The following is a 20,183-nucleotide window of genomic DNA, read 5'->3' as shown; positions in this document are numbered from 1 at the left end:
CGCTTTTTAGCGTATGTACAATCTGATGGGTTTCACTGTGACGTCTTTATCATCACAGATTATGTCATTTCCTCTGCTCAGATCCATTCCCTGTTAGCTCCTTAAGTCCCCAGTCACACATCAATACATACACTTCATCCATTCATGAATTAACTAGAGAATATGTATGCATTTAGTCATGCAGGTTAAACCGTAATCCAGAACAAGGCCCTCGGTTGTCACCCAGGCCCCTCTAAAGAGGCAACCTCGGCTGTTAGTTATTGTGAGTTGTCTTGTAGAAGTGCATTTTGCCTTTAATCTCTGTGTCCAATGCAGATTTTTAGAACGTAGGATCGTACTCAGTCCTGTTTGGCAATGCATGAAAGAGAAGCCTACATACTTGTCTGCTGTTTGCTCTAGAACATGCCAACAGGTGACAAATTTGTATTGTTCCTTTCTGAGAGCCATGCTCTCAGGGCTGACATAGGATGTGATAATAGCCTCTCCCAGGAAAGACAGGCTGACATAGGATGTGATAATAGCCTCTCCCAGGAGAGACGTGGTGATGTGAGTTAGACCCAGGCAGGACCTAAGACTAGTTCACCCCCACAGTCCTGTGTCAGGTTATAACCAGCCCTATTGGCTTCCATTTGGTGGGACTCATATTCCTTTTGTAAGACATGTAGGTCTCCTTTGCTGGGAAAGCAATACATAGACTTTTGGCTGGATTTCCTGGGTGGCTGTGAAGTTGCTGTCACTTTTAGATCAAGAATAACCACAGGATAATGGACACGCTGCTTCTAGGTAAAGCCTCGGGTTTTCTGCCTCAAACCACCTTCTCCTAGAAATCCCAGAGAAAGTGGTGGGTGTCACCTTCACAATCATATAAATGCCATATTGGACTCTTCAGATCTTGCCCAATAATGACTGAAAACTATACTTACCTTACCTGGCCATTAATGACTTAAATGGTCTACTAATATATGGTATTAAGAAAAGTGGAGGCTGGAGAGATGGCTCAGCGGTTAAGAGCTCTGACAGTTCTTCCAGAGGTCCTGAGTTCAATTCCCAGCAACCACATGGTGGCTCACAACCATCTGTAAAGAGATCCGATGCCCTCTTCTGGTGTATCTGAAGAGAGCTACAGTGTACTTATATATAATAAATGAATAAATCTTAAAAAAAAAAAAGAGGCTGCAAAAAAAAAAAAGCTGGAGAGATGGCTCAGTGGTTAAGAGCGCTGACTGCTCTTCCAGAGGTCCTGAGTTAAGTTCCCAGCAACCACATGGTGGTTCACAACCATCTGTAAAGAGATCCGATGCCCTCTTCTACATATGTGAAGACAGCTACAGTGTACTTATATATAATAAATAAATAGTTAAAAAAAAAAGAAAAGTGGATTCCACAGTCACATGGTCCCAAACAACTGCTGGGACCAATTCCCTTAGTCAGAAGTTTTTCACAGAATAAAACTCATTAAAACTTATGTAGTTCCTTGTAGTAGCATCTGTGGTGCCCCCATCTCCTTCACAGAGCCTCAGGAGGGGCTGTTGGCTTGTTAAAGACTGAATGGTTATTGGTATGAACACTATACCTAGCCTTCTGCTCCCCTACCCCATTCCATCCCCAGTCTGTTCTATCTGAAGTTCTACCTGAATGAAAGTATTTTACAGCTCTCAACATCTGTATTCTTTCCAGTTAGCATATGTAGGTAAGTCTTAGGACAATTAACAACATGATTGGACAGAATGTTCGGGGATTCACAGAGGTAATTTATACTTCTTCCTATACTCAAATGTTGATTCGAAAGAGAGCATTCTCAAAAGATTTAATTCTCCTTCAGCATTTATATTTTTATCTGACCCCCAAAGTCCATTAAGAAATTAATTCTAAACAAAACAAAGCAAACAACAACCAAAACACAGTGCTTTCTCGGGGCTAAGATGGCTCAGTGGTTAAGATCACTGACTACTTTTGCAGAGGACCCAGGTTTGATTCCCAGCACCCACAAGGCAGCTCACAATCATCTGTAACTCCAGGTCCGGGGGATCTGATGCCCTCTTCTGGCCTTCACTGTACACTGCATGCATATGGCATGCTTACATATGTGCAGGCAAAGCACTTATACACATAAAATAAAAATAAATCTGAATAAAGATGTCTGTCTGTCTGTCTGTGTCTCTATCGATAGGATTGTGATCTAGAGTCTTGAGCATGCCAAACAAGGGTTCTACCACTGTGCAGAAGTGTCCCTAAGACTTCTTGAAGAAACAGGAAGCTACAGATCACAAGACCACAGAGAAGCAGCAGCAGAGTCTTTAAAAAGTTGATGTATGGGGAACATGATTTCACTACTAAACAATGGGCTGCCTAATGATGACACTACACCAATTCAGTAATGTGTGTGACCAATAAGTAAATGAGACTTCTGGGAGTTCGTGGGAGACTTTAGACGAGGGACTCCCAATGTTTCTAGGAAGCCAAGAATCTTCAGAAAGCAGAGGGAAACATGTGGGCAGGTCACTTTGCAAATGTAGCACCTTTGTAGTTATTCACGGAAAGAATTCCGAATACAGGAGATGCATAATCTGGGGAAAGACTACATGTCATGTACTTTATGCAGTATACTTCATGTGGTGGTCACCATACAGTGTTTTCTGAACAATTAAAATTCTCCTATCATCAGATACAAAGCAACTGATGAACACATTCAAATAGGCTTTTGCTAAGGAGCTATTTTTCCCTGAAGTAGGGTTCATTTAATCTAAAGCAAGATGAACAGGAAACAATGAAACGGACTGTAAAGAATAGGGCTATGGAGTTAAACAAGCATTTCTCAATCTGGGCTTTTCCTTTTACCGCCTTCTAGATAGAAGGGCTAATTACTATCAAATCAAATCAAATTAACCTACTAAATACACTTTAAATTCTCTTTCTCAAGTGAAATTCTATACTGAGAATTTCACCGTCGCTGCTTCAGTTGACATTTTTATCAGTTGATAAATACAGACAGGGAAAATTGCCAAGGGACAGACACCAGGTGAGATGACGGTACAGACGGAACATCCTTCAACCTGGAGCAATGGGACCCTGAGCTGAACCACATGACCTCAGTTCAACCCCAAAGCACCTCTCGAAGGAGACTGCTGTCAGCCAGATGGACAAATCCGAATTTGCATTTAGATACAATGCAGGTTTGGGAGTTTTGTGCACTGACAGAGTACTTGCCTGGTATGCACAAAGCCCTGGGTTTGGTACCCAGCAATGCCAAAAAGCAAAACAAAATAACCAATATGTCACCACTATGACCATGGCCCCCAAATCCCAAGTACAAAGAGTATAGAATGTACAGATGGTGAACATGAGACAGATGCATGAGGTCGCTGGTGTCACTGCTGGAGAAAGAGCGATATCCACAGCCTCGCAGCTCTTAGTGTCCAGGGCCCAGTTACTACTTTATGTATCACTTAGAAACAGCAGCGCCAAAATGACCTTGCCACAGAGGAAAGGAGCCTCTTGACTAGCTGTTAGAAATGGTAATCGGGCTGCTTTGTAAACCTTCCTTCTCCTGGGCAGAGACCAAGAAATACTGTATCCGATTTCTAAACTGAAAATGGGGAAATGGCTTAGTTGGTGTGTTACTTTGCACTCTGCTGTGGCAAACACCATGACCAAAGGCAATGTGGGGAGGACAGAGTTTATTGGGCTTACAGGTCAGTCCACGTAACAGTCGGTCATGGAAGGAAGTCAGGGCAGGAACTCGAGGCGGAACCTGGAGGCAGGCACTGAAGCAGAGGCTGTGGTGAGATGCTTCTTACTGGTTTGCTCTCCTTGGCTCACTCAGCCTGCCATTTTACACATTCAGGGTTGTGCCTCCGGGCTGGCACCACTGAGCTCTCATGCCAATAATTAACCAAGAAAAATGCCCCAGAGGCTCGCCTACAGGTCAGTCTGATGGAAGCATTTTCTCAATTGAGATTCCCTCTTCCAAGATGACCTCAACTTGTGTCAAGTTAATATAAAAGTAGCCAGAACACTTTGTAAGCATGAGGCTCTGAGCTTGATCCCTGGCACTTATATGAAAAGATGGTTGTGGTGGTGTGTCCTTGTAGTCCCAAGTGCTGGGGGGGGGCAGGGTAAGTAGCGTCCCTGGGTATCTTAAGAGTTTTATTGCCATGGAGACACTATGACCACAACAACTCTTATAAAGAAAAACGTTAAATTGGGACTGGCTTGTGGTTCAGAGGTTTAGTCCATTATCATCATGGTAGGAAGCATGGCGGCATGCAGGCAGACGTGGTGCTGGAGAAGAAGCTAAGGATTCTACCTCTGGATCCATAGGCAGTAGGAAGAGAATATGATCCACTGGGCTTGGCTGGAGCCCACTCCCTGGAGACACACTTCCTCCAACAAAGCCACACCTATTGTAACAAGGCTATGTCTCTCAATAGTGCCACTCCCTATGGATCCAGCATTCAAACACATGAGTCTATGTGTTTGAAAATATTCCTATTCAAAATACCACACTGGGCTCACTGGCCAGTAGCCCAGTCTCACTGGTGAGCTCCAGGCCAATGGAAGAAACAGTCTTAAGGAGGAAGATGGTATTTCTAGGTATGACAAGATTATCTTCCTGAGTCTGTCGCAGGATGTTTGTTCATACCATGAACCCCACGATTGTGTTACTTACTGGGAAAAAAAACCATGTTTCAGCCCTTAGCTCACACCTTTATTTACTCCCTCTGCTGGAATACAGACAGGACCTTAGTTCCAAACAACGAAGGTAAAGTTACGTTTGTAGAAAGAAGCACCCATGTTTGAAAGTGATGTCTAATTGAGTGGCAGACAAAGTGACAAATCAGAGGAAGATTTGACAAACCAGGGAAGCTACTTAAGAAAGCAGTGTGGAGACAGATTGGGAGGAGGAGGCAGTTTTCCCAGGACAGTTTTATAGAGACAGGTTGAAGAGAGAACAAGCTAGAGACAAGTGAAGACAATGAACCAGAAAATGAGAGGGGACCAGAAAAGTAGAACATATTGCTAGAGTTAGTTTGGGGCCGATGCAGTGAGAGGCCAAGAGAGAAGCCAGATTGAACCAGTTGTTTAGAGAGGAGTTGGAGCCAGAACAGCTGAGTTGAACAACTCTGAAGCCAGAGTTCAGGAAGAGCTAGAAAGGGTGAGCTTATTCAGCAGTAAGTCCCAGAGGCTGAAGACATTCTAGGCCCAGGCTAGAATGTACGGAGGCTAGAAGCTTCCAGGCCTAGGCCTAGGTTAGCAGACAGATGCAACAAGCTTTGGAGACGACATTTACCTCAGGCAAATAAAAAAATACAATTACAAGATTCCACATGTACACACACACACACACACACACACACACACACACACACACACACGAAAGAAAGAGTACTCACCATAGGAAACATTCCCAAAGTGCAGAGCAGGGACATTAAAATGGAATGTAGGTCCAATCACACAGCCTCTGAAAGTCAAACACAAATTGGGGAAATAGGGAATGAGTGAAGGTAATGCTCAGAACTTGGAAGGGAAATACACACAATAAACAAACCTTGGTATGAGGTCAATAACAGAGTCTAAGAAGCCATAATTCGACAAGCCGTTACAGTAGCCATTGCAATAACTTTTCAGAGTGTGTGTGGTATATCTCTGTGGGCTCAGCATCTGTGTGCAAGAGTTTGCACGGGAGTATGGGACCCCAGCACCCTTATAAAAGCTGAGCAAGCAGGGAGGGGGGCTTGAACTATTAGCACTCAGGAGGTGGAGACAGGGAGTCCCTGGGGCATGACGTCTAGACTAACCAGAGTAGGTGAGCTTCAGGATCAGTGAGAGACCATGACTCATCAAATAAAGCAGAGAGTGATTGGGAAGCACACTGGCTGTCTCATTGGGCCTCCACATACATGTGTTCATGTGTGTTCACACACATGCAAACGTGAATGTATACACGTGTGTACCACACACTCATACACAAAATAGGTTTCCAGTTCTCAAACTCTAGGTAGGAAATGACTGTGGTTAGTGTATGTAACCTTTCCCCTACTAGTCACTAGGGAATTGGCAGTCAGTTTGCCAAACTAATGCTAAAAAAATAGTTAACTTGGATGAAGCATATACTCTGTCATCAACTCATCGAGAAACAAAAATTGGGAGAGATGGCTCAGTGGTTAAGAGCGTGTTCTGGCTGCTCTTGCGGAGGACTGGAGTCTAGCTCTCGGCACCCACGTAAGGTGGCTCACACGACCTACAACTTCAGGCCCAGGGAATCTTCTGCCTCCTGACTCTGGGACACCTGCACTCATGTGTGCACAGGTCCCCTATCATGTATACACATAAATAGTTAAGAAATAAATGAAATGCATATTGGGTCTTTGGAAGTGCCAGCCCTGTGAGCTAGCTTTCATCATGCTAGAAAATGCTATGCAGGCTACTAGGGAACAAAAATTATCAGTGTTCTCACTCAGTGGTGAACCCTATATACAAAAAACAAAACAAAACAAACAAAAAAAAACCCCTAACCTGACAAGCGAGATGTGCTCACTGGTACATTAGTGGCATGGCTGTTAGGGAGGTAACCAGTGAGCTTTTGGTTGGGATTTTAAGCTAGTTTCATAGGAGAAGAATTCATACCTGATACTGTGAGCTTGGTAAAATACCCCACGGTTGAGAGGTTGTAGGCTGTAGGTAGAAGCCAGCTACTGTTGTTTTACTAACTAGAGATGTTGTCAAACTACCTTCTAAGTATTGTACTTCTACCCATAGATCAGTGCTGCTACCAACATTGGCCAGAGAGAATGGACAGCCTTAAGAAGCTGTAGAAGCTTGATGAATGGATTCTCGCCTGGGCTTTCTAGAAAGACTCAGAGGTCTACCATCACCTTTAATTTGGTTCAGTTAAGACAAGGGTTGAGGTTCTAACCTACCAGTCTCTAAAATAATAAATCTATATCGTTTTAATCTACTAAATTTGTGGTAATCATTAACAGTCAAAGAGAGCTTAGATGGCAGGCATTCTTGTTTACTGGTTAAGCAGGAATCATGGTTCTCCATAATTGATATTTTACAAAATGTCTACAGCAAAGGTAAGGGCTGAATGATTTTTCCATACACATGGTGAGGCTTTCAATGTTTAGACACACAGAGACCTGCTATGCCACATGCGACACACTAAAGCCTTAGTAACGCCGGTGGCGGCTGGAGAAGTGGCTCTAATGGGCTGAGGCTTGTGGAGAAGTGGAGGGTGACCGCAACCAAGACCCAACATGACAAGCTGCAAGTCTAAAATCCGTTCTCATGACTCTATTTCATGCTGGTCATTTGAGATGGTTTCCAAAAGCCTGTCTGGTACTCAGCAGTCCGTGAAGATCCAACTGGGAATGAAGTCAAAGGAGCTCGCAACTTAGCCACTTGAGTTGGAAAAGACAGTTTTGGGGGCCAGAGTAACAAGCAGATCAAAAACTATATGAAATGAATGGGGAGAAAAGAAAGTAGGGAAAGAGCATGGGAAACCGCAGAAGGTCGTCGTTTAATCAGTGCAGAAGCACTGAGATAAATCACAGGCGATCAAAGGCTCTGGTCACCGAGAGAACTGTGACTAAATGATGCCACCTGGACTTGGATGTGGTCACACGAATTCTAACGGGATATTACCCAGCTGTCCAGCAACGAGAAAACCTGCTAATGGGATCATTTCAAAGACTAAGACTGATTGGATTAGCATTCGAGTGAGGCAATTTAAATTTCGAAGCATGTCTATGCAATAGATAAAACTTAATAAAATTACATGTGCCGGAAGAGAGAGAGAACGAGATTGCTCACTGGGATAGGATTTAAAACCCCATCAACTTCATATCATAGTTTATTCAATCACTTAAGACATTATGTCATGTAAGTAAATGATCATTAGAAAGAGCAAACATGTATTTGTTCTCTTATAAGGTATACTAGCCCAAAATACGTGGAGTCAGGACAGGGTACCTGATAATAAAAGGATAAGAAAAATTCTAGAATTTACACTATTAACTTCATAGGGATCACTTGAGACAGGGACCCCAAGAAAGGTTTTATCCCTCTAAGTAATATGTGAATCATAACAATAACACAGGGATGGAAACATGATCTTGCGTGTATTATTTTCATATAACTAGACATTTACTTGTGACACCAGTGGCTCATGGATTTCCTAATCATTGTGCAAAGTTTAATGTGCTAGAATACTTCAAACACATGCAGCACTCAGTGAGGGGAGGTAACGTGGCAAGGAAAGCTATGCAGGGGTTTTATTTTCCTCTCTTAGTAACTGGGAATCTGTTTAGGGATAAAGCTCCCAGCATTCTTTACATAATTGACTTTTCCTTTTCATTGAGGGAGATAAACATTAAAGAGACAGTGGAGTGGAAACTGGCAGGAAGTGGTCCAAGGGGGGTGGTGAGAGAGAGAGAGTGGGGGGAGAGAGAGAGAGAGAGAGAGAGAGAGAGAGAGAGAGAGAGAGAGAGAGACAGAGACAGAGACAGAGACAGAGACAGAGACAGAGACAGACAGAGACAGAGAAAGAGAGAGACAGAGAAAGAGAGAGAGACTTAACCCCTGGAGAGAAACTGAGGTTTTAGTTCAAGTTGGCTTATGAGACTGTAAAATCCTACTATGCACAGTAGAGAACCTCAGGTCACCTTGACTGTCCACTCACTGCTAGTGACATGAACTTCTACTTTATGATATTGAGAAGAGGTTTGGGATTTTAAAAAAAATCAATCTGTGTGGCTAGAGAGACAGCTCCGTGGTTAAGAGCACCTGCTACTCCCTCAGAGAACTTGGGATCTGTTCCCAGCACCCAAGTTGAGCAGCTCACCGCTGCCTGTAACTTTAGCTCCAGAAGATCTGACACCTTCTTCTGACCTCTGCAAGCTCATGTGCATACACCTACAGGCGCTCATACACATAATTAAAAAAGTATACCCAGGGGCTGGAGAGATGGCTCAGTGGTTAAGAGCACTGACTGCTCTTCCAGAGGTCCTGAGTTCAATTCCCAGCAAATACATGGTGGCTCAAGACCATCTGTAATGGGATCTGATCCCCTCTTCTGGTGTACCTGAAGACAGCTACAGTGTACTCACATATACAATAAATAAAATCTTTTTTTAGAAAAAGTATATCCAGGAAATGACAGGACACTCATTTGATGTTTTAAATACAGTATCACTGAAACATAACTTACATACATTCACATCTCACCCACTTAAAGTGTACATACAAATCAACAGCATTTGTCTACCTACAGGATGTATCAAATGATAAGCCCAATTGTAGAACATGTTCGGTGCCCCAAAAGGAAACCCATGTTCCTTCCTGTCACCCTCCACTGTTTGTTATTCTGAACCTATTGATTTACATGGCTTTGCTCGTTTTCAACTTTTCATGGAATTGGAGTCATGTAATGTATGTTGTCTGCGTGTGCATGTGTTACATATGCATGTGACTGGCTGTTTTCACTGGTTGAGCTTTTAAGGCTCACCCACTATACCACGTCATAGCATGCAGCCATGTGTCTTTCTTTTGTTCACCCCATTTTGTGGCTGATAAAATTTCATGAATAGTGTATCATATTTTGCTTATCTTTGCCCAGTATAAATAATGATGCTATAAACATTCATGTACAAGTTTACATATGGGTGTATGCCTTCATTTCTTCTGAGTATATAAGCTGATAGACTTGTTGGATCAGTGTTCATTTATTTCAGGTAAGGACAGGATTATTATTTATACTGGCTGCAATGTCTTACATTTCCATCAGTATTCGTTTGTTTTCTCATTGCTATAATTAATATCTGTACAAAAAGCAACTTAAGAAAGGGAGCCATTATTTTGGCTCCCAGTTTAAGATCACAGCCCACCATGGTGGGGAAGGCATGGCAGCAGGAACATGAGGCTTCTTGTCACATTACATCTGCAGTTAGGGATCTTTCCCCTTCTCACTCAGCCTGAGATCCCAGCCCAGTTAGACTGGGTCTTTTTACCTCAATAAATGCAATCTAGAAACTCTACCCCAGACAGGTCTAGAAGTCTGTGTGCTAGGAGTTCTGGGTCTTGTTGACAGTCAGTACCAACTGTCACACCATCACCAACATGCGCACACTCCAAGGCTCCAAATCCTTGCCGGTGCTCATTCTCCATTTTGTTGCCTATAACCAGCCACACGATGTTGCGGTGGACTCTCTTGATATACATGTCCCCAACCATGATATCGCTCAGACCTCTATGCTTTTTGAGATCAGTGTCTTAAAAGCTCGGTGTGGCTTTAAACTTCATTATTTATATTCTTATTCATTGTTTCTGAATATATTGGTTAGAATTCCCTTATCAGATATGTGAATTGCAAATACAGTCTCCCACTTGGCTCAGTAGTGCACACCGAAGCACACATCTTCTTACGCTTTGATGAAGTCACTTTATTTACTTGCCTTTGTTTGCTTGTGCTTAGGTGTCTTGTCTGAGGCACCACTGTCTAATCCAAAGCCATGCATATCTATGTGTGCCTGCTGTGAGCAGTCTCATAGCATCGGCTCTTGAGTTTGGGTCTCTGATTCATGCTGAGGAAATGTCTGTATATTATTAAGCTCTTGATCTCTTTTCCTTTTCAAATCACGGAACCCTGGCGGGTTTTGGCAAATGCCCTTTTATATGTGCTGAAGATAACCTTTTGGATTTCTCTTTTATTCTGTGGTATTACACGTCACTAATGTTATGCCATGCTGGCTTATTTTGCTATGTGATCCAGCCTTGACTTTCTGGAGGTAAAAAATCCCCCTGATCCTGGTGTTTAATCTTTTTATAGGTTGGTTTGGTGCTTTGTTGTTAAGGATTATTGCTGTCCATAGTCATAAAGGCTGTTCTTTGTCTTAAACCCACAAAAGAGCAGACCTGTAAGCATCTGCACTGTGTGTTTGTGGGGAACCATGTTGGCTGCTGGGTGTTGTCAGAGGATACGATTCTTGACAATGTATTTTGATATCAAGAAGTCAGAAAGTTTGATCTGCTGATGGATGATAAAGGACCCTCAAGGGACCGGATGAACAACTTGCCATGAGATGTGAGGTGTGAGTTGTTAGGGACACAAGAAATGGGCTGATTGCTCATGCTGTGGAAAGGTGCCCCCCACCCTTCTCATGTGGTACAGATGCTGAAGGGTGTAAGCTATGGATCACTGCAAGTCTGCTGCACCTTCTGGAGGACTCTGTGCTTTCAACTGTTTGTGAAACAACTCTAATTTTTAATAGTTTTTCAAAGACAGGGTCTCGTGGAGCCCAGGTTGACCTCCAACTTGCCATGTAGCCAAAGATGATCTTGAACTCCTAATCCTCCTGCCTCTACCTCCCAAGTCCTGGGATGACAGACGTGCAACACCATGCTTGAATGGATTTCTAATATTATAACAAGCATGGATAATTGGGGAAAATTATAGATGGCTTAAGAGTGTTTCAGATAAGCCTTGAGATTTTAAGAAAATCCTAATTGAGATGGGCTAAGTCCCCAGGCATGGTGTGAGGTATGACCATCTGCCTTCCTTAGTTATTAAGGACTGTCTGCAACAACAACAGCAGCAGCAGCAGCAGCAGCAGCAGCAGCAGCAGCAGCAGCAACAACCACCACCACCACCACCAAAAACTGAACAGGAAATGATAGAAATTCATTTCTGTCCTTGGAAGGTGGGCCTTGGCAATAGTTGTTTTTTTCCCCAAGGGTTTCTGGCTTTAGCTGTAGATGGCATCTCTACTTTGTGTCTTTTTCTGTATGTCTATGCCCTAATCTTCACTTCTAATCCACTTCTATTGGATTACAGTCCAACCCTATGACCTCATCCTAACCTAATTACCTACTTAAGGGTCTCATCTCCAAGAACAGTCGCATTCTGAGATGCTAAGACTCAATATCTGAAAGTCTGGGGACACAATCTAGACAATAACAGGAGTTCTTGAGGTGAGTTTAAGAATAAAAGGTTTGAGAATAAAAGCCTTTGAGCTGATCTTGAGATTCTAAATTTTTAGTAGATATCATGAGATCAATACTTTTTTTTTTTTACAAAAACAACATCATGTCTCCTTCCTTTGCTATCCCAGGCTCCAAGAGACACATCAGTTTGTAGAAGGGTGGGCCCTGATATCAGCCATCATAAGAGAGATTTTCATGTATTTAAAGACCCTCTTGTGACCAGCATCCAGAGTCGGGCAGCTGTGTTTTGAAGGTGTGATCTTTCTATTTGGGAGAAATGGCCTTTTTAAGCAGTAATGGTCAATATCATCTTATTGGGCTGCAAAAACAGACTTTTTTTCAAAACCCAAGGACAAGTTCTATTCATGACTATCAGTTACCACAAACAGCGAGAAAAGCCCCCCAAAAAACTTCTGTCATAAAAGCTGTAGGTGTCTAGTCTTGGCAAACAAACTAATAAGTGGTCACTTGGGCAGTGCTTGAGAGCATTAAAAATAAGACTGTTTACAGAATTTCCATATGATGAAAATGAATGAGAAGGTTTAGAGAAACTGTGAGAATAGGCAGAGCTGTTGTCAAGGAGACAGGTTGATTCCTGGAGCTACCACAATAACTCGTTTTCTCCAAACAGCTTAAAACACAGGGTGTATGTAGTCCACGCAATACCACTGGGACCTCCAGTCATACAATCATTTCATTGCTACTTCATAACTATAATTTTGCTACTGTTGTGAATTGCAATGTAAATATTTGATATGTAGGATATCTGGTATGCCATCCTCAAAGTAGTCACGACCCACAGGTTGAGAACCACTGAGTTTAAATCCTTATCTGATAGGTGATAACTTACAGGAAAACCAGATGTCAAGGTAGTGTATCTGCATCCACATTACAGGGACATCCGATGTGGAAAGAAACTCTGGTGGGCATTTAAAACATTCCCCTGGGCTGAGGCTTCATATCAACAATTATGAACATCTAAGTTACGAGCTAATTTTTGTAGCTCTAGAAAGTGTAAGGGAAAACTCCAGGCAGTGTCTACCTTAGTTACGAATGTACCATACCGAATGGTCAGTTTCACGGGCTCAGGGGACCCGTTGACATCGATCAGGAACTCTTCTTCGAAGTGCCCCAGGCTGGTGGAACTGAAGGCGATCTGGACGGCTTGGACCCCACTCGGTTCAATGATGCCTTCTTTAGGATTGAAAACAAAGCAGGCCCCCAAGGCTGAAGTTTTGGGGATGACGTTGAAGAGGGCATCGATGCTGCCTTTGTTGGAAAGGATCGCCTGTGTCGGGAAAGTCAGACATGGTCAGGTCAAGGGGACAGCGGTCAGTTTTCATGTAAATACACGATGTATTATTCAGCGTCAGGGAAACCCTCAGGAGTTATGACCAAGGGAAACTCTTGGGAGAACTCAGTTGTCTGATGTCTTAAATGCTTGAAGATTGGGCTCCTACGTCGCAAGGTCATTTTATGCTTTTGGTGTTCTCTTTAGTTAGTTGGGGCTTAGTGATGGTTCGGAGACTAGAGTGGACGTTGTTCTTACAGAGGATGCCAGGTCCACTCTTGGAACCCATGTTGGGAGGCTCCTGCCTACCTGAACTCTACCTTACCAGAACCCGCACCTACAGACTCACACGCACCACCTCCACATACACAATTAAAAATGTAAAAGAAAATCTTTAGGTTTGTCATTTGAATTATACTCATACCATTAAAAGACCGGCTATAGTCATATCTATGAATGAAGACTCTTGGACTACCTTTTAAATATTCTCTCTAAAGTAGATATAAAAAGGTAGATGATTCTTTCTCATGCACGAGGAAACTGAGGTAAAGTACGGGCTGTAAAAAGAAGCAAGCAAGTCAGGATGGAGCAGCATCAACTGCCTCGGAGGCTGCATATCAGGTGTCACCTAGGACTCCAGATGGCAAGTGTTCTCTCTGTGGTGCTGTGAGAATTCACCCTCCTGGAGTTGCTCATCTCAGACACCCTTGGATGAGTGGCTGTTTGGGGATTCTTATGCAAGCAATCATTTTACTATAGACGCTCTATTCCTGTATGCTGGTGTCCCGGTTTCATGCTCGTGCCTGTATCTGATTGCACAGTAGCTCTGAGTGTGCATATGAGGAGCTCACACTGGCGTGCAGAGTCCTCCGCAGCTGGTCCCACCCACACCTCACCATTAGTGTGCATGAACCTGTGCTATGGCTGCGCTGTTCTATTCTGGGCCTGCAAAGGTACTGCTCTTTGTTCCCTGACAACTCTGCCTTTACCTCTGAAGGGTGACTGGCTTCCTCTCTAGAAATGTAGGGACATCCCTTAACTGACACTGGAGGTTAGTCAAAGCGAGCTATAACTATCTGTCCTCCCCATACCAACACAGAGACTGGTCATAACTCTATCTATGGAATACCTCTTAAATGTTCTCTACAAGCAAACAAACAGGTGCATTTGCACAAGGAGGCTTAGGGTAAGTGCCTGAAGACATCCAGAAACTTATTAGGAAAATGTGAAGGACCCGAGGAACGTGATGAGGAATGCTGGGACATACTGGAAACCAAGGAAGGAGCCCCATGAATGTGAAATGTGGACAGAGGTCAGCAGAAGGGGCTCTATGAAATGAGCTTGGGGTCTTATGTGTGATGAGAAGTCACCTTGACCTTGAAAAGAGTGATTGTGATGGGATGTGGTTACAGAACACAGAGGACAATGTCCGGGGAGGGAGAGGTGCAGACGAGGTGTGGCTAGCTAGCTCCTGCTTTGGTGTAAGTGCTGAAGGGTGAGGAAGGGGGTGTCTGAGAGGAGGGGAGAACCCAGGGCCCTGTCCAGAGGAAGCTCACAGCACACTCATGTGGCTCTATTGCTTTGTCAGGACAGTGTGCTAGGTGGCCGAGGAGATCAGCTATGGTTAGGGGCTGAGGAGACTAAGCTCAGAGGCTCAGGCTGCTCTGGACAGAAAGCTGTGTCCCCTGCAGAGGAACACAGCTACTTCTGCCAGTGGCAGATAACCGGTGTGCCAAAACAAAACCATAAATAAGGTTGCTTGCTGCCTGGCTCACCGTTTTATGTCTATTTCCAAACTCTCCTGTTTAAAGGTTCTTGGTGCTTCCACCCTTTTCTCTTTTAAAGAGACAACATAGGAAAAAATGATTATTTTTGGACTTGGAAGACAAAGGGCCTAGGTTCAAATCTCAGATTTGCACTTGACTTCCTAGCTAAGCCTTTTTAGACAAACTCCCTAATTTCTCTAGGCCCCACTTCCCCATCTGCCCTCTTCAACATCTCATATTGTTAGGAGAGTAAATTTGTTAGTTTGTAGAATTGTAAAAGGTACCTGGCAACAGAGTTTACAAATCAAAGTGACACTTACATCTCTATTGCCCAATACTGTGGGCACAGAGTTTACCTGCATTTAAAGGGTAGCTTCCATATGCTGGTAGTAACTCGTAGGGTACTCTTTTTTTTGTTAATTTACTCTTTGACATGTTCATACACATATACAATATATCTTGGTTACATGAACAACCCTGGAGGCCACTTTCTAAAGCAGAGGGTCTCAACCTGTGGGTCACCCTTTGGGGAATGAATGAACCTTCCACTGGGGTCTACTAAGACCATTGGAAAACACAGATATTTACATAATGATTCAAAGAGTAACAAAATTTCAGTTACTAAATAGCAAGGAAAATATTTTTTGTGAGTGGGGGCCACCACACCGTGAGGAACTGTATTGAAGGGTGGCAGCATGAGGAAGGTTGAGAACCATTGGTCTAAGGCACTCGTGGCCTTTGTTGTTCTCTCTCTAGACACAGGCTCTCTCTCTCTCTCTCTCTCTCTCTCTCTCTCTCTCTCTCTCTCTCTCTCTCTGTGTGTGTGTGTGCGTGTGTGTGTGCGCGCGCGCGTGTGTGTGTTTTCTGTTGGTGTGTGCCTGCATATGCAGATGCATGCACGTCTGTGTGCCTGTGCCTATGGAGGCCAGAGGTCACACCCAGTACCCTCCTCAATTACTCTCCACCTTATTCATTGACACGGAGCCACTCACTCAGCCTGGAGTTCACTGCTTTAGCAAGACTAGCTGGATCATCCAGGGATCTTCCCATCTCCATCTCCCCAGCGCTAGGATTACAGGGAAATGCCACCATGACCAGGGTTTTACATGGGTTCCAGGGATCTGACCTCAGGTCCTCATGCTTGCCCAGCAAGCCCTTTCCTGACAGAGGCATCTCCCAGCCTGGCCCTCTACCTCGGGGAGTATGATGTCATTCTCTTACTCCTGGCAAAGAAACATCTGCTTATGAAAACTGAATCCAGCTGACAGCTCGGGACGCCGTCCTGAGTCTCTTACCCCTGAGGTCCAACTCTTGGGAGAGGGGATCACTTAAACTAGAACTTGACCTCCTGTTGGTTTGACCCTGGATTGCGTTGGGGAGCACTACATACTCCTGGGATTATAACTGTTTCCTTGTGCATCGCCGAGCTCAGCAGTGACTAAGGTCAGTAGCTAGCCATCCAGATTTCTCAAGGAGGTAATATAATAAATTAGGAGACGCGGTGGTGCATCAGCTTCGAAGATTCAGCATCGGAGATGCCAAGGGTGCAAAATCTCCCCACAGACGCGCCTTACCACCTCCCTCTGCCGCCCTCGCCTCTGTCCAATCCGATGCCTCGCCTCACTGAATACCTTGGCTGGCTGGGGTTTGCTCTGCAGTTAAAATCTGGACATGCTTATTCATTTGCTAAAAAAAAAAAAATCATTGTTATACGCAGGGAAACCATATCCGCTTTGCATTTGTCTGTTCCTGGCGTGGCATCCATAAAGTGCAATCTGTAAGGTGTAAGGAGGATTCGTGTGGGATAAATTACGCAAGCAACATCGATGAATGAGGAAAATCATTTCTTCCTCTGCTTTGGAGAGTTTTCTCTCAAGAGCACACAGCGTAGAATAATGCAGGAGCTGGCTGTCTGTGGAGCTCTCTCAGGCTCAATCGCGGATCCTGACATCAACATCTGGGTGCCTTCGCTTTGCCTCATTTGGCCCTGTTACCCCGGCGAGTGTGGGGATGAAGTACCCGTCTCCATGCCATGTAGGCCCTTCTTGTAGATGGGACCGGCCTGGTGTGGAAAGATGAGGTGCTGGGAACCGCAGGACTGAAAGACCAGCAAAACATGCCCTATTCCCAGAGGGATCAGTGACCCGGTGCCTGTGACGTTCTCAAGCTGAGTGACTTGGCCTAGTTTCTTACACCTATGGCAGTCAGGGTTGCCACCCATCTCCTCTTCTGCCATGGTGACTGTACTCTCTGTCCTCCCGTGTAGACCCACACATTAGAACGGGATAGTAATATGCTATCTGCAGTCTTCGGAGAGCTTTCTCCTTCAGCCAGCGTGCTACAGGGGAGGCTTCAGTTTTGCAGCCATGTGCAGGAAGTGAATGCTGTGGTTCCAGACTCTGCACTGGAGGAGAGTATCTGCTGAACCTTCACCCCATGCTTTATCTATCATTAACCTAAGAAGAAAATGACTCTAAACCCCAAACAACTTGGCCAGAAAATGGGAGGAGCAACTGTCCGTGCTCCACAGGATTATTTCTGCAGGGACTGAGTGGAGACTTTAGTCAAAGCACCAGCTTTACCAACATCCCCTGAGGGCAGAATTATAGAGGGACTGACCACATGCACCTGGTATTTCTCATGACAGAAGAATAATAAATCCTACCTTCCACAGTTCTGAAAGGTTTGGAGATTATACACACACACACATGCACACACACATACACACACACATACACACACACACAAACACACACACATACATACATACACACACAAACACACACACATGCACACACACATGCACACACATACACACACATGCACAATACATACATGCACACACACATACACACATATGCATGCACACACATGCACACATACATACACATATTCACACACACACAAGCACATACACATACACACACATGCACACACACATGCACACACATGCATGTGCACACACACATGAACACACACGTGCACACACACATACACACACATACACACATGTGCACACACACATGCACGCACACACATGCACACACACATGTGCGTGCGTACACACAAAAGCACACACACATACACACATGTGCACACACACGTATGTACACACATACACAAACACGCGCGCACACACACACACACACATGCACACATAGACACGCACACACACAAAGAGCCTGACAGTTACAGATCACGTATTAAATAATTGCTTGCCTTATTTCGCTAAGATACAAACATTTGCAATTTAGAAGTTCCCTAAAACCAAGTTTCCATGGTGGCTACTTGCATATATATGTAATGTATAGGAAGGTGTGTGACAATGGTGTGTAAGTATATGTTGACCAACAAGGTGACACTGGAGTGACTTTGACTCTGAAGGGACCATTAGTTCATATTAGAAACTTCTGATTTCTGCTTAATTGGGAAGACAGAGCACAACGCTCTCCTTCGGAAAAGTGATGATTGGTTTTTAAAACACGGATTGGGAGAGAGAGGATCGAGAGGAGATCCTGAAGTGTGAAAACTGCTACTCTCGTTAGGACATTCTCGAAAATGCAAAAGGCTCTCTCTCCTCTGATCTGTAGGATTTATGTTGTCCTGGAACAAGTACTCGACAGATGGGGTGCTGTATTTATGGTTTTTCCCTCTGCGGTCTACAAATTGAGAAGGAGAAAGCCAATTAAATTACAGTGCTGACAAGCTTTAGTGTTTGACAAGATAGAAGAATGGGAGACGATATTCTACTTTGACTAGGAGAGAGGTTAGACTTGGGGCAGAAAAAACACATCAAAAGAAGCAGAGGGGGAAAAGGCAGGTACTGTGGGAAGCCTCAGTGAGCAGTAGGGTGGTGCCCACCTCATAGCAGTGGGCAGATCCAATGAAAACTTTGCCAATGTCCAGTAATTCGAAGTTGAAGTGAATCTTGGGCCCCATTCCTTCTCCTCTGATTCGGAGGGGCAAGCGGATCTCTCGGCCTATAAAAAGAAATTCTGACTTTATTACCCCAGACAGTGCTTTCTTATCCCAGGCCACCCAAAGCTTATTACCAACGTGAAGCACGAAGCTTCTTAAATAGCCCTCAGTCCTGTTCGGTGCCGAGGGAACTACCATCTAACTGAGGTGGAGGTCATCTCTTGTCTTTAGGAAACGGTAATATCGCTAGGTTCTTACCTTTAACGAACGGCTTACAAAGCAATTTGGGCTGACATTTTATCAGGGAAAAGACAATTAAGAAAGTTAACCTCCGGGTACGGAAAGGCAAATGCTATGTGTTCTCACGCCTGTGCAGATGCTAAAACTGGCTCCACTGCAGCTGAGGGCAGAGGAACGATTAGCAGAGGTGGAGCAGGGCAGAGAGCAGGGAGGACAGCGAAGACAGTCAGATGGGGTGGGGCTACAGCTCAGCAGAAGAGGGCAGAACGGTCAGCACTAGATCCCGTGTCACATCTCCAGCACGCCCTCCTCTGTTTCTCGCTCTTCCACAGACACACACACACAGACAGACAGACAGACAGACAGACAGACAGACAGACACACACACACACACACACACACACACACACACACACACAAGTTCTAGTGTTCCATGGCACAGCAGGCAAGCCAGAATGCATTGTTTATTTCAAAACGCTAAAAGACAGGATTTTGGATACTAAAACACAGATGATAAATGGCTGAGACAATGGAAGAACTCATACCTTGATTAGAGCATAGAACACTGCATTTATGTATCCAAATATCATGTTGTACCATGTGGTTAGTATATATACAATCATTGCATCAATTAAAACAATTTATTTAATCAAGCCCTTAGCAATTTTAATAAAGCAAGGTGGCACTCTGAATCTGAGGAGGTGACCAGCGATTGACCACCAAGTGGAAGCCACCACAAGATGCTAAGGGACACTGTTTTGATCTAGATTTAGAAAGACCCAGAGAACTAGCCATCTAACTTTATGGATCTGACCCAGACTCCTACACTTTACAGGACTTTTTCTACCTCATTCCACAGAGGCCATGGGATGACCTCAGATGTCCGTGTCTTAACATATTCCCAACAGACCCAGAGCTAACAAAGGGTTATAGAATGTGGAAATATCCTCACTAGATATATGAGATTAATTAGCAATTACCGGGTA

General features: G+C 44.2%; 1 protein-coding gene across 2 annotated transcripts in view; it reads right to left on the bottom strand.

The window, feature by feature from the left end:
* The window catches only part of Hydin (Hydin, axonemal central pair apparatus protein), a 345,749-nt gene that overhangs the window by 206,453 nt on the left and 119,113 nt on the right, over positions 1-20,183 (bottom strand). For both annotated transcript variants that reach the window (XM_087594210.1, NM_001427650.1), the window contains 3 exon segments: positions 18,901-19,019; positions 13,047-13,270; positions 5,394-5,461 (listed from right to left, as the gene is read on the bottom strand). In XM_087594210.1, the coding sequence (XP_087450336.1) occupies positions 5,394-5,461; positions 13,047-13,270; positions 18,901-19,019 (411 nt within the window).

This window comes from Rattus norvegicus, chromosome 19 (genome assembly GCF_021556685.1).
Source record: "Rattus norvegicus strain SHRSP/BbbUtx chromosome 19, alternate assembly SHRSP_T2T, whole genome shotgun sequence".
NCBI classification, from domain to species: domain Eukaryota; kingdom Metazoa; phylum Chordata; class Mammalia; order Rodentia; family Muridae; genus Rattus; species Rattus norvegicus.
The sequence above is the reverse complement of the archived record's forward strand: the minus strand, read 5'-3'. Positions and strand labels throughout refer to the sequence as shown.